Source organism: Pleurodeles waltl, chromosome 6 (genome assembly GCF_031143425.1).
Source record: "Pleurodeles waltl isolate 20211129_DDA chromosome 6, aPleWal1.hap1.20221129, whole genome shotgun sequence".
NCBI lineage: Eukaryota > Metazoa > Chordata > Amphibia > Caudata > Salamandridae > Pleurodeles > Pleurodeles waltl.
In genome coordinates, this window is record NC_090445.1 from 659,177,659 (window position 1) to 659,190,533 (window position 12,875).

At 45.3% G+C, this 12,875-nt stretch overlaps 1 protein-coding gene across 4 annotated transcripts in view; it reads left to right on the forward strand.

Moving 5' to 3' along the window:
• Window positions 1-12,875, forward strand: part of KDM5B (lysine demethylase 5B) — a 768,574-nt gene that overhangs the window by 110,865 nt on the left and 644,834 nt on the right. For 2 of the 4 annotated variants that reach the window (XM_069239028.1, XM_069239030.1), the window contains 2 exons: window positions 5,993-6,127; window positions 6,509-6,605. In XM_069239028.1, coding sequence (XP_069095129.1) covers window positions 5,993-6,127; window positions 6,509-6,605 — 232 coding nt within the window. Of the gene's footprint in view, window positions 1-5,992; window positions 6,128-6,508; window positions 6,621-12,875 lie in introns of all 4 variants that reach the window. The other 2 variants (XM_069239026.1, XM_069239029.1) reach the window with 1 other exon arrangement.

Genomic DNA, 12,875 nt, shown 5'->3' on the forward strand with positions numbered 1-12,875 from the left:
CCATGGGCGCACTCTACTCCCCGCAGAGCAGAGGCACATTTCGAAAGACACAATTTCGAGGGGGGTTTCGAGGGCAGACCACAGAAGCCACAACCTCACAAACCAAGCCCACTTACCAGAGCCAGTATCAGCGGGGAGGTTTTCGGGGACAATATAGAGGAGGACAATTTCAAAGAAATAGAGGAAAGTTCCAAAGTCCCAAAACTCCTCAAAACAAACAGTGACTTCAAGGTCACAAATCCCCAACACATAACACCTGTGGGGGGGAGACTAACCAAGTTTTACACACATTGGGAGGAAATAACAACAGACACTTGGGTCTTAGCGATTATCCTGCATGGTTATTGCATAGAATTTCTCAAATTCCCTCCAAACGTCCCACCGAAAACACACAGTATGTCAAAACAACATATAGATCTTCTAAGAATAGAAGTTCAGGCATTGCCTCAGAAAGAAGCAATAGAATTAGTACCAAAACAACAATTAAACACAGGAGTTTACTCACTGTACTTTCTGATACCCAAAAAAGACAAGAGTCTGAGACCTATACTAGATCTCAGAACATTAAATACCTACATCAAATCAGACCACTTTCACATGGTTACTTTACAAGACGTAATCCCACTGCTCAAACACCAGGACTACATGACAACACTAGACCTAAAGGATGCGTATTTCCATATACCAATACATCCTTCACACAAAGTACCTAAGGTTTGTATTCCAAGGGATACATTACCAATTCAAAGTGTTGCCATTCGGAATAACAACTGCACCAAGAGTTTTTACAAAATGCCTGGCAGTAGTAGCTGCACATATCAGAAGGCAGCAAATACATGTGTTCCCGTACCTAGACGATTGGTTAATCAAAACCAACACGCTAAAACAGTGTTCACAACACACAAAATAGGTCATCGAAATCCTACACAAACTAGGTTTCTCTATCAACTACACAAAGTCACACCTTCTGCCGTGTCAAACACAGCAATACTTAGGAGCAACAATCAACACAGCAAAAGGGATTGCCACTCCAAGTCCACAAAGAGTTCAAACATTTCACAATATAATACAGGCCATGTATCCAAAACAAAGGATACAAGTCAAAATAGTAATGAAACTACTAGGCATGATGTCTTCATGCATAGCCATTGTCCCAAATGCAAGGTTGCACATGCGGCCCTTACAACAGTGCCTAGCATCACAATGGTCACAAGCACCGGGTCAGCTTCTAGATCTGGTGTTGATAGACCGCCAAACATACATCTCGCTTCAATGGTGGAACAGTATAAATTTAAACCAAGGGCGGCCTTTCCAAGACCCAGTGCCACAATACGTGATAACGACAGATGCTTCCATGACCGGGTGGAGAGCACACCTCAATCAACACCGCATCCAAGGACAATGGGACATACAGCAAAGACAGCTTCACATAAATCACTTAGAACTGTTAGCGGTATTTCTAGCTCTGAAAGCATTTCAACCCATAATAACCCACAAATACATTGTTGTCATGTTGTCTGTTTTGACAAGAATGTATTACCTAAACAAACAGGGAGGGACACACTCAACACAGTTGTGTCTCCTGACACAGAAAATATGGCATTGGGCGATTCACAACCATATTCGCCTAATAGCTCAATTTATTCCAGGAATTCAGAATCAGTTAGCAGACAATCTCTCTCGGGATCACCAACAGATCCACAAATGGGAGATTCACCCCCAAATAGGAGATTCACCCCCAAATACTGAACACTTACTTCCAAATTTGGGGAACACCACAAATAGATCTATTTGCAACAAAGAAAAACTCCAAATGCCAAAACTTCGCATCCAGGTACCCACAACATCAGTCTCGGGGCAATGCGCTATGGATGAATTGGTCAGGGATATTTGCGTACGCTTTTCCCCCTCTCCCACTCCTTCCATATCTAGTAAACAAGTTGAGTCAAAACAAACTCAAACTTATACTAATAGCACCAACATGGGCAAGACAACCTTGGTACACAACACTACTAGACCTTTCAGTAGTACCTCATGTCAAACTACCAAACAGACCAGATCTGTTAACACAGCACAAACAACAGATCAGACATCCAAATCCAGCATCAAATCTAGCAATTTGGCTCCTGAAATCCTAGAATTCGGACACTTAGACCTCACACAAGAATGTATGGAGGTCATAAGACAAGCTAGGAAGCCTACCACTAGACACTGCTATGCAAATAAGTGGAAAAGATTTGTTTATTACTGCCATAATAATCAAATTCAACCCTTACACGCATCTGCAAAAGATATAGTAGGATATTTACTACATTTGCAAAAATCAAAACTAGCTTTCTCTTCCATAAAGATACATCTTACTGCAATTTCAGCTTACCTGCAAATTACGCACTCAACTTCATTATTTCGGATACCAGTCATAAAAGCATTTATGGAAGGCCTAAAGAGAATTATACCCCCAGGAACACCACCAGTTCCTTCATGGAACCTCAACATTGTCTTAACACGACTCATGGGTCCACCTTGTGAAATGCAATACTTAACGTGGAAAGTTGCATTTTTGGTTGCTATCACATCTTTAAGAAGGGTGAGTGAAATTCATGCATTTACCATACAAGAACCATTAATTCAAATACACAAGAATAAAGTAGTTCTAAGGACAAATCCAAAGTTTTTACCAAAAGTTATCTTACCGTTCCACTTGAATCAATCAGTAGAATTACCAGTGTTCTTCCCACAGCCAGATTCTGTAGCTGAAAGAGCACTACATACATTAGACATCAAAAGAGCGCTAATGTACTACATTGACAGAACAAAACTAATTCGAAAAACAAAACAACTATTTATTGCCTTTCAAAAGCCTCATACAGGAAATCCAATTTCAAAACAAGGCATTGCTAGATGGATAGTTAAGTGTATTCAAACCTGCTATCTTAAAGCAAAGAGAGAGCTTCCTATTACACCAAAGGCACACTCAACCAGAAAGAAAGGTGCTACCATGGCCTTTCTAGGAAATATTCCAATGAACGAAATATGTAAGGCAGCAACATGGTCTACGCCTCAGACATTTACCAAACACTACTGTGTAGATGTGTTAACTTCACAACAAGCCACAGTAGGTCAAGCTGTACTACGAACATTGTTTCAAACAACTTCAACTCCTACAGGCTGAACCACCGCTTTTGGGGAGATAACTGCTTACTAGGCTATGCACAGCATGTGTATCTGCAGCTACACATGCCATCGAACGGAAAATGTCACTTACCCAGTGTACATCTGTTCGTGGCATTAGTCGCTGCAGATTCACATGCGCCCACCCGCCTCCCCGGGAGCCTGTAGCCGTTTAGAAGTAGATCTTGAACATTTGTAAATAGATTACTTTAAACTTCATTATGTACATACGTATTCACTCCATTGCATGGGCACTATTACTAGCATACACAACTCCTACCTCACCCTCTGCGGGGAAAACAATCTAAGATGGAGTCGAGGCCCATGCGCAATGGAGTCGAAATGGGAGGAGTCCCTCGGTCTCGTGACTCGAAAAGACTTCTTCGAAGAAAACAACTTGTAACACTCCGAGCCCAACACCAGATGGCGGGATGTGCACAGCATGTGAATCTGCAGCGACTAATGCCACGTTGGGTAAGTGACATTTTCCATATATATATATATACCCGAATCAATACAATCAGGTAAAGTCGACACTTTTCAGAAGTGGCAATATTATCTATGGAAATAAAAACAAGCACTGCATATAGGTATAGTACAGCGACTTACTAGACCAATCTCCTGGACTTGAGGTAAATATTGGGCACGGGTTAGGACCACACCAGCAGGTCAAGGCGCGTGGCACTGGCGCTACCGTGTGCAGAGGTGTAATATGGAATTGGGTGCCCAATGTTCGTCAGTGGAGATCGGTCCGGTTGAAATGCGACTGCATGTTTGGACACGGAGTCCAGTTGAGGAGAACCAGCAGGTGGGTCCAAGTCTTCAGGTGCTCAGGGATGAAGGGACACCTTTGCTCCGCTTCTCCACGGGCCAGGGACGATGGGTGCAGAGGTGTCCTGAGACTTGTTTTTTCTCCACTGTGAACATTCACGGTTGAAGGGGCCTGCGGCCAGATGCTGCAGGCAGTGTCGGTGAGTCCACAGTGGGCAAGTCCAAGATGGGCTTTGTCCATGGAAGGCTGGGCACAACGTTGGCACAGTTGCCCACTTCAGCTCTAGCAAGGGTGCAGTGGTGCTTTCCGTTGTCTGGTTTTTGTGGTCTGGAGTCCTCTTGGGGTGCCTGCAAGATGCAGGAAAGCAACCCTGCCACTCCACAGGAGTTCTTGGGACTTTGAGGTCAGGCAGGCCTCCCAGGATTTTAGAGGCTCAGCAGCTTCTAGGACGAGTTGCCTTTGGCACAAATTGGTGAGAACAACAGACCGGGCTGGAAAGGCTAAGGCCAAGTCAGGTGCTTCTTTTCAGGCTTTTCTTTTGTGGCTCGAGTGTCCTCCTTTGTAGGTGAGCTGGAATCTGCTTTCCTGGTGCCAGGGGCTCTCCTAAATACTGCATTTAGGGGAGTGTAGGGTAGTAGCCAGTGGGCTACTTACCCCTGGGGTCACTACACCCATCATATGACCACTTCCTAAAACAAGTGGGCATAGCCCTGTCTGAGAGTTCCTACTTCTGCTAAAACCAAGATGGCATATTTCTAAATGTGTTGTCCACATCCAGCAGCTCACCTTTAGAGGTGGGACTGACCTGCGGGGTGGACACCTCTCTGAATACTAAATATTTCTGCCTGTCCTGGTGCCAAATGGGCTTTGGGGCATGGGGGTCAGCATCTCTCCTTTGAGTGAAACCAGATCTACATACCAAGGGTGGTGGGATTGTCATTTTATTTGGTGGTGTGTGTTTCTGACCGCCTGAGAGTAAAGGCTCTCACCCTGGGGGCGGGGGAGAATTTTGTCTGGTGGTGGCAGGCTGGCTAATACTAGTCAGTCGCCACACTGGTAGTTAGTAGGTTTTAAAGGAGCACCTCTAAGGTGCACTCCGGGTTCATGTATTAATAAATCCATCCCTGCATCAGTGAGGGTTTATTAATATAAGTTTGTTACCAGTTATCCCTACTTTCAGTGAAGCCATCATTTAGCTGGGTAACCCATAGTGACCAGTGTCAAGCATGTGTACTTAAAATGGCTTTCCTGTTCACTCACTATGTCTAAGTATCAACAAAGACATAGCGGGTGCATATCTGCTCTTGCAGATATCGCCTCACATGTAATATAATGCATCCTGTCTTAGAGCTGTAAGGCCTACACAGGGAGTGACTTGCATATTTTGCATGCAGTGTTAGGGAGCATGGCACATAGGCCAGGTCATGTTTTCACTTTTAGCTGCACCAAGACACGCAGCCAGCAGTGGAAGTCTGCATGTGCTAAGTGAGGGGTCGCTGAGGTTGGCACAATGCATGCCGCACCATGTGGTAGGTACTAGGGGTATCATTTACTAGGGACTTACGGAGAAGGAGGGGGAGGAAGTTATTGGGTAACAATTGCACAGTTTTAGGGAAGGAGATCTGACACGAATGACCTGGCTGGCAGGAACCCATTACATTTTCAGTCAAAATTGCGTCAATCACTAGGCAAAAAGTGGAGGTGTCCTTGTCAAAAAGGGCACTTTCTTACAACATAAAGGTTCTATCCAGCGTAGACCAAGCTTTTGTTCCTTTTCACCGGTTGTCTTTGTGTTGCCAGAAAAAACTCAAAAGCACGGTCTGTGACAGTCTAAGTCCAAAGCTTTGTGCACTACTAAGTACTGTTTTGTGTATAATTGCTCCCCTGCTTGTTTACAGAGAATGCTTTGCAGAGGATATGAGCATATTCTCTTTATTGAATCCCAACGAAGCTGTAATTTTTACTTGATAGTTACTAAGAGTTTTGCCTATGACTGTGAGCATCAGGCTTTTAAGCAACCTTTAATAGTCTTGTGTCTATCCTCTACAGTGTCTGCAGAAGCAGGATTTCAGCCATGACACGAAGGATAAGGAATACAAGCCTCATGATATTCCTCAACGGCAGTCTGTTCAACCACCGGATACATGTATGCCAGCGAGGCGAGCAAAGCGCATGAGAGCCGAGGTAAGACTTTGACCCATACAATATTGCATGAGTATGTTCCCATGCCCTTTGCAACAAAGCATTAAAAAAATTCTTTGACTCTTCCTTTTGCCTTCTTCATGCAAAAAAAAAAAAATTGTTTAAATCATTTGTATGACATGCTGAAGAGTATTGCCTTATTCAATTGCTCAGTTCCTGTTTTCATTATGGAGGCCTTTTCTGGGAATTTCAGTGTCAATGGTTGTAGATCATCAAACTGCTGGAGAAATTCACAGCGTTGCTTTTCCATGAATAACAAGATGTACGTTTAGAAAAACATGGCTTGACTTGATAAAAATACTTTTTGGTCAAGGAATGTCTTTTGAACCTATTGGTAACTATTTTTTTTTTTTTTGTTTGAAGGGCATCAACATTAAAACTGAGCCAGTTGACGAACAAGAGATCAAACCTCATAATCTGAGACGAAGAATGTCCTGCACAAAACTCAACTGTGAGAAAGGTATGGAAACTGAAGGTAATGAATTGCTGCTACTGAATTGTTTCTGTTGTCATAACTACATTGATTAAATACGATGGCTTGTGAAACATGCGAATACAAAGTGCTCAACAGCTTTTGTGATTTAATTGTGATCTGGATGCGGTATTGAAACACAAACTTTTACTACTTTATAGTATGATATAAAAAAAGTGGTCATTCACAAATGTGTTGCTGGCACCATCTCAGTGCACTGAATTAAGATAAACATATGTTGTAAAAGTAAGAAGGTACATACCAACATATTCTCACTTTTTTCTCCTAGTTATGGATATCTCAGAATGCTCCCAGTAGCTCTGGTACAATGTGTTCGCTTTTGCACTGCTAACAAAAGTTCATGAGTAGTGGGTCTTTCATAAATTCACTTGCTTGATTTATTTCACAGCATCCTGCTGACAATCAGTGGAAATATTAACAGTACTATGGTATACTTGAAACACTTCATAGTATATGGCCTGTGGGACTCAGTTTGAAATGCCTGACAGCTTACGAGGTAGAGACTTTAAAATGTCTCTTCTCCCCCCCCCCTTCCATCCACAAGAACATCATAGTCTACATTTTATACCGTCACTCAAATAAAAGGGAATCCATTCAGCGCTATTCTGTTTTACAGAGTTTTTGCGCTAAGGGCTCTGGTTTGAAGACAGATTATTGTGCTTGGTATACCATGCTCTCCAGCTACTGCTTTTCACTTGTGGTCAGTGTAGGAAGTTGGCTCTGTATGTGCTATTTCAAAGTAAGGAATAGCATGCACAGAGTCCAAGGGTTCCCCTTAGAGGTAAAATAGTGGTAAAAATAGATAATACTAATGCTCTATTTTGTGGTAGTGTGGTCGAGCAGTAGGCTTATCCAAGGAGTAGTGTTAAGCATTTGTTGTACATACACATAGACAATAAATGAGGTACACACACTCAGAGACAAATCCAGCCAATAGGTTTTGTTATAGAAAAATATATTTTCTTAGTTTATTTTAAGAACCACAGGTTCAAATTTAACATGTAATATCTTGTTTGAAAGGTATTGCAGGTAAGTACATTAGGAACTTTGAATCATTTCAATTGCATGTATACTTTTCAAGTTATTCACAAATAGCTATTTAAAAAGTGGACACTTAGTGCAATTTTCACAGTTCCTGGGGGAGGTAAGTTTTTGTTAGTTTTACCAGGTGAGTAAGACACTTACAGGGTTCAGTTCTTGGTCCAAGGTAGCCCACCGTTGGGGGTTCAGAGCAGCCCCAAAGTCACCACACCAGCAGCTCAGGGCCGGTCAGGTGCAGAGTTCCAAGTGGTGCCCAAAACGCATAGGCTAGAATGGAGAGAAGGGGGTGCCCCGGTTCCGGTCTGCTTGCAGGTAAGTACCCGCGTCTTCGGAGGGCAGACCAGGGGGGGTTTTGTAGGGCACCGGGGGGGACACAAGCCCACACAGAAATTTCACCCTCAGCAGCGCGGGGGCGGCCGGGTGCAGTGTAGAAACAAGCATCGGGTTTGCAATGTTAGTCTATGAGAGATCAACGGATCTCTTCAGCGCTGCAGGCAGGCAAGGGGAGGGCTTCCTCGGGGAAACCTCCACTTGGGCAAGGGAGAGGGACTCCTGGGGGTCACTTCTCCAGTGAAAGTCCGGTCCTTCAGGTCCTGGGGGCTGCGGGTGCAGGGTCTTTTCCAGGCGTCGGGACTTAGGTTCCAGAGAGTCGCGGTCAGGGGAAGCCTCGGGATTCCCTCTGCAGGCGGCGCTGTGGGGGCTCAGGGGGGACAGGTTTTGGTACTCACAGTCGGAGAGTAGTCCGGGGGTCCTCCCTGAGGTGTTGGTTCTCCACCAGCCGAGTCGGGGTCGCCGGGTGCAGTGTTGCAAGTCTCACGCTTCTTGCGGGGAGATTGCAGGGTCTTTAAAGCTGCTCCTCGAAACAAAGTTGCAGTCTTTTTGGAGCAGGTCCGCTGTCCTCTGGAGTTTCTTGTCTTTTTCGAAGCAGGGCAGTCCTCAGAGGATTCAGAGGTCGCTGGTCCCTTGGAAGGCGTCGCTGGAGCAGAGTTCTTTGGAAGGCAGGAGACAGGCCGGTGAGTTTCTGGAGCCAAGGCAGTTGTTGTCTTCTGGTCTTCCTCTGCAGGGGTTTTCAGCTAGGCAGTCCTTCTTCTTGTAGTTTGCAGGAATCTAATTTTCTAGGGTTCAGGGTAGCCCTTAAATACTAAATTTAAGGGCGTGTTTAGGTCTGGGGGGTTAGTAGCCAATGGCTACTAGCCCTGAGGGTGGGTACACCCTCTTTGTGCCTCCTCCCAAGGGGAGGGGGTCACAATCCTAACCCTATTGGGGGAATCCTCCATCTGCAAGATGGAGGATTTCTAAAAGTTAGAGTCACCTCAGCTCAGGACACCTTAGGGGCTGTCCTGACTGGCCAGTGACTCCTCCTTGTTATTCTCATTATTTTCTCCGGCCTTGCCGCCAAAAGTGGGGGCCGGGCCGGAGGGGGCGGGCAACTCCACTAGCTGGAGTGTCCTGCGGTGCTGTGACAAAGGGGTGAGCCTTTGAGGCTCACCGCCAGGTGTTACAGCTCCTGCCTGGGGGAGGTGTTAGCATCTCCACCCAGTGCAGGCTTTGTTACTGGCCTCAGAGTGACAAAGGCACTCTCCCCATGGGGCCAGCAACATGTCTCTAGTGTGGCAGGCTGCTGGAACTAGTCAGCCTACACAGATAGTCGGTTAAGTTTCAGGGGGCACCTCTAAGGTGCCCTCTGGGGTGTATTTTGCAATAAAATGTACACTGGCATCAGTGTGCATTTATTGTGCTGAGAAGTTTGATACCAAACTTCCCAGTTTTCAGTGTAGCCATTATGGTGCTGTGGAGTTCGTGTTTGACAGACTCCCAGACCATATACTCTTATGGCTACCCTGCACTTACAATGTCTAAGGTTTTGTTTAGACACTGTAGGGGTACCATGCTCATGCACTGGTACCCTCACCTATGGTATAGTGCACCCTGCCTTAGGGCTGTAAGGCCTGCTAGAGGGGTGTCTTACCTATACTGCATAGGCAGTGAGAGGCTGGCATGGCACCCTGAGGGGAGTGCCATATCGACTTACTCGTTTTGTCCTCACTAGCACACACAAGCTGGCAAGCAGTGTGTCTGTGCTGAGTGAGAGGTCTCCAGGGTGGCATAAGACATGCTGCAGCCCTTAGAGACCTTCCTTGGCATCAGGGCCCTTGGTACTAGGAGTACCAGTTACAAGGGACTTATCTGGATGCCAGGGTCTGCCAATTGTGGATACAAAAGTACAGGTTAGGGAAAGAACACTGGTGCTGGGACCTGGTTAGCAGGCCTCAGCACACTTTCAATTGTAAACATAGCATCAGCAAAGGCAAAAAGTCAGGGGGCAACCATGCCAAGGAGGCATTTCCTTACAGTCAGTTTTGAATTTTCCATAGAGTAAACCACTCTAAGTTGCAGTGATTGAGGGGGCTCTTGATGTGTGGTTGAACACATTTGCTCAAAAGCTAAGCACCCTAGTAAGAAAAGAAAACCTTCATTCAATCTCACTAGTTCTATATTTACCATCTAAGTTTAAAGCCTATGCAACAAATGTGCAACATATGAAATAGGGACTTGGAGAGATTGGGTATGATCACCCTTCAAGCTCAATCCTCTGGGAAATAATTTCTTTGGTCTGCTTTTTAGAATTTAAGAGGCTACAGACAACTGAATGTTTTGGGAATGTAACCAGTCAGTGGATAAAAGTGTGAAAGTTGCTTAGTTGACCTCTTTTTTGGCCCCCCCCTGGCGATTTGCCACTCTAATTTAGGGTCTATGCAGCTGAAACATCAGTTAACTGCCTTATCACTGCAACAAATATGCTGTGGAAATTTGGCGTAATGATAGGTTATATACACACTGCTCTCAACTGTCCAGTTTCCTGTGCAAGTGGCTCATCCAGTCCAGGAAAGCAGCAGTGTTACAAGTCTCCGCAATCGAACAAGACTATAAATCCCAGAATGGACTAAATAAACCTTGGCCAAATGAACTGCAAGCACATGGAATTGGTTAACTTGAGAACTCCTTTCACAAGCTCTAATTCAAAAAGGTTAACATTAACCCAATCAACATCTACCTCCTTGTAGGAAGCTGGCTACCTATTCAATGTACCAATGTAGGGGTATACTATGCAGATAGTACGAGCGACCTTTATTGGCTGACAGGTTAAAATAACCCTATATGTTCTCTTTTGAGGGTAGTGCTAAGCATTTATTGAGCACAATCAATAAATGAGACACGCATTCAAGAAGAAAGTCAAGACCAATTTTAGAAAAATAGTACAGATTTTTATATTAATTTAGACATCAAGCTCTACTAGATCAGGCAAGTACTTTTTGAGTTGGCGATTTTTAAGAAATACAGACAATACAGCTGTCATTTCTGAGGCATGAGCCTCGAACGTAGAAAGGTTATCCTATGGAGAAAACATACACTGCTCAGGATCACTTGAAATCAACTTATAGGACTGTTTTTCTGGACTTGAAATAGAGGCCATGGTTTCTAAAAACCACCAGCACTTTTGGGTTACCTGTCCTGGTGGTGTCCAGGTGCAGAAATGCTACTAGCAGTGGTAGCCTTAGACGCTGCGCGTTGAAGTCAATTGGAGCAGAAACTGGAAGAAACAGGCTGCAAGTGGGAACTGAGTGACCGGTCCCCAAGGGAAGGGAGGGAAGGGGTGAGGGAGAGGGGCTTGGTTCTTGAGGGCCTCAGTTCTGTCAAGACACCGTTGGTTTCAATGACCCTGGGCTTGGGTGCCTAGGTGTTTTGTCCAGTGCTAGGATCACCTGTAGAAGAGGGGAAAGAAACGCAGTAAAATTTCTTCTGGTGTGTAGTTGGCCTCTTTTGAAGTTCCTTGATGTGCAAGTAAGTTTGCGCGTCAGTGGTGTTCTGGCTGAGCACAAACAAGACTTGGTGCTTGCAACGGCCATTGTTGCACCCGGGTATTGGTGCAGGGATGATCCAGGCAGGCTCAGTGTCTCAAAAACTGGATGGATCAAAGGGGCTGCACTCCTGGACACTCTGGATCCTCTTCCTGGTGAGATGCTCCAATGGTGGACCCGATGGTTAACCAAAGGTGGTACCGGGCAGTCGCGGTTGGTATCTGCTGATGCAGAGATATGGCTCCTCCACTCCAAGGGAGATGCTGGGTGTTTGGCAAAGTGCTGGCAGGCCTCCAAGGCTTTTGGAGAATGCACAACTGCAGAACGAGTCGGGTCTTTGCAATTGTCGGGACTGGAGCAGGTAAGCAGGTTTTTTGCCAAATTCCTCAGCTACTCCGCAGTTCTTGCATTGGTCGGCCCTTCTTTCTCCTTTTACTTTTTTAGTCAGTTGAATGTGAGTTTCTAGTGTCAGGGGGCCACGTAAATGTTCTATTGAGGAGTGTTTGTGGGTGTGTAGGGTAGTAGCCTATGGGCTACTTACCCTTGGGGTGACTTAACTCCCTATCGGACCACTTCTTGTGGGAATTGGGCATAATCTTGTCCCAGAGTTCCTAGTTCCACAAAAAAAAAGAAAAGATGGTGGAACCCTTTCTTCATGGAGCACATCAGGCAGCCCACCTTAGAGGTGTGCTTAGCCTGTTAATGCAATCCTACCTGCATAGCTAATTTCTCATCTGTTCTGATGCCGAATGGGCCTCAAGGCAGGGGGTGGCATCTCTTGGGTCTGGGGGTAGCCAGAGCTACATATCAAAGGCGGCAGAGGCTTTAAAGCCTCTGGCCTTGGTACGCTGATTCTCAAGATATCCTGCTGAAGAAGGTGATAACGCCTTCCTCCAAAGCAGGCATTGTCTGTGGTCTCCGAGTGAGGGGCTGTCATGTCCAGGGGGTCACATACCTGTCTGCGGTGTCAGGCTGGTCAGTACCAGCACACTAGAGGACTAGTAGGATTAATGGGGCACCTCTAAGGTGCCCTCTGGCTGTTTGTCATAATAAAAACCAATAGTATGGATCTATTAAGATGAGGTGTTTTAATACCAAAGTTTCTTTGAAGCCATTATGTAGCTGTGTAACTCGTGATAACCAGTGCCCACTACCTTAGGATGGCTTCCCTGTTCACTTGCAATAGCTAGCAATAGAACTAGACTTAACAGGGTCAAATCTCATGCAGATATACCTTCACAAGTACTATAATGCCTATAATACGTATGGTGGGTCCCTTAGGGTGGCATAATACATGCTGTACCCTTAGGGACCCTCTTTAGTACCCAAGCCATTG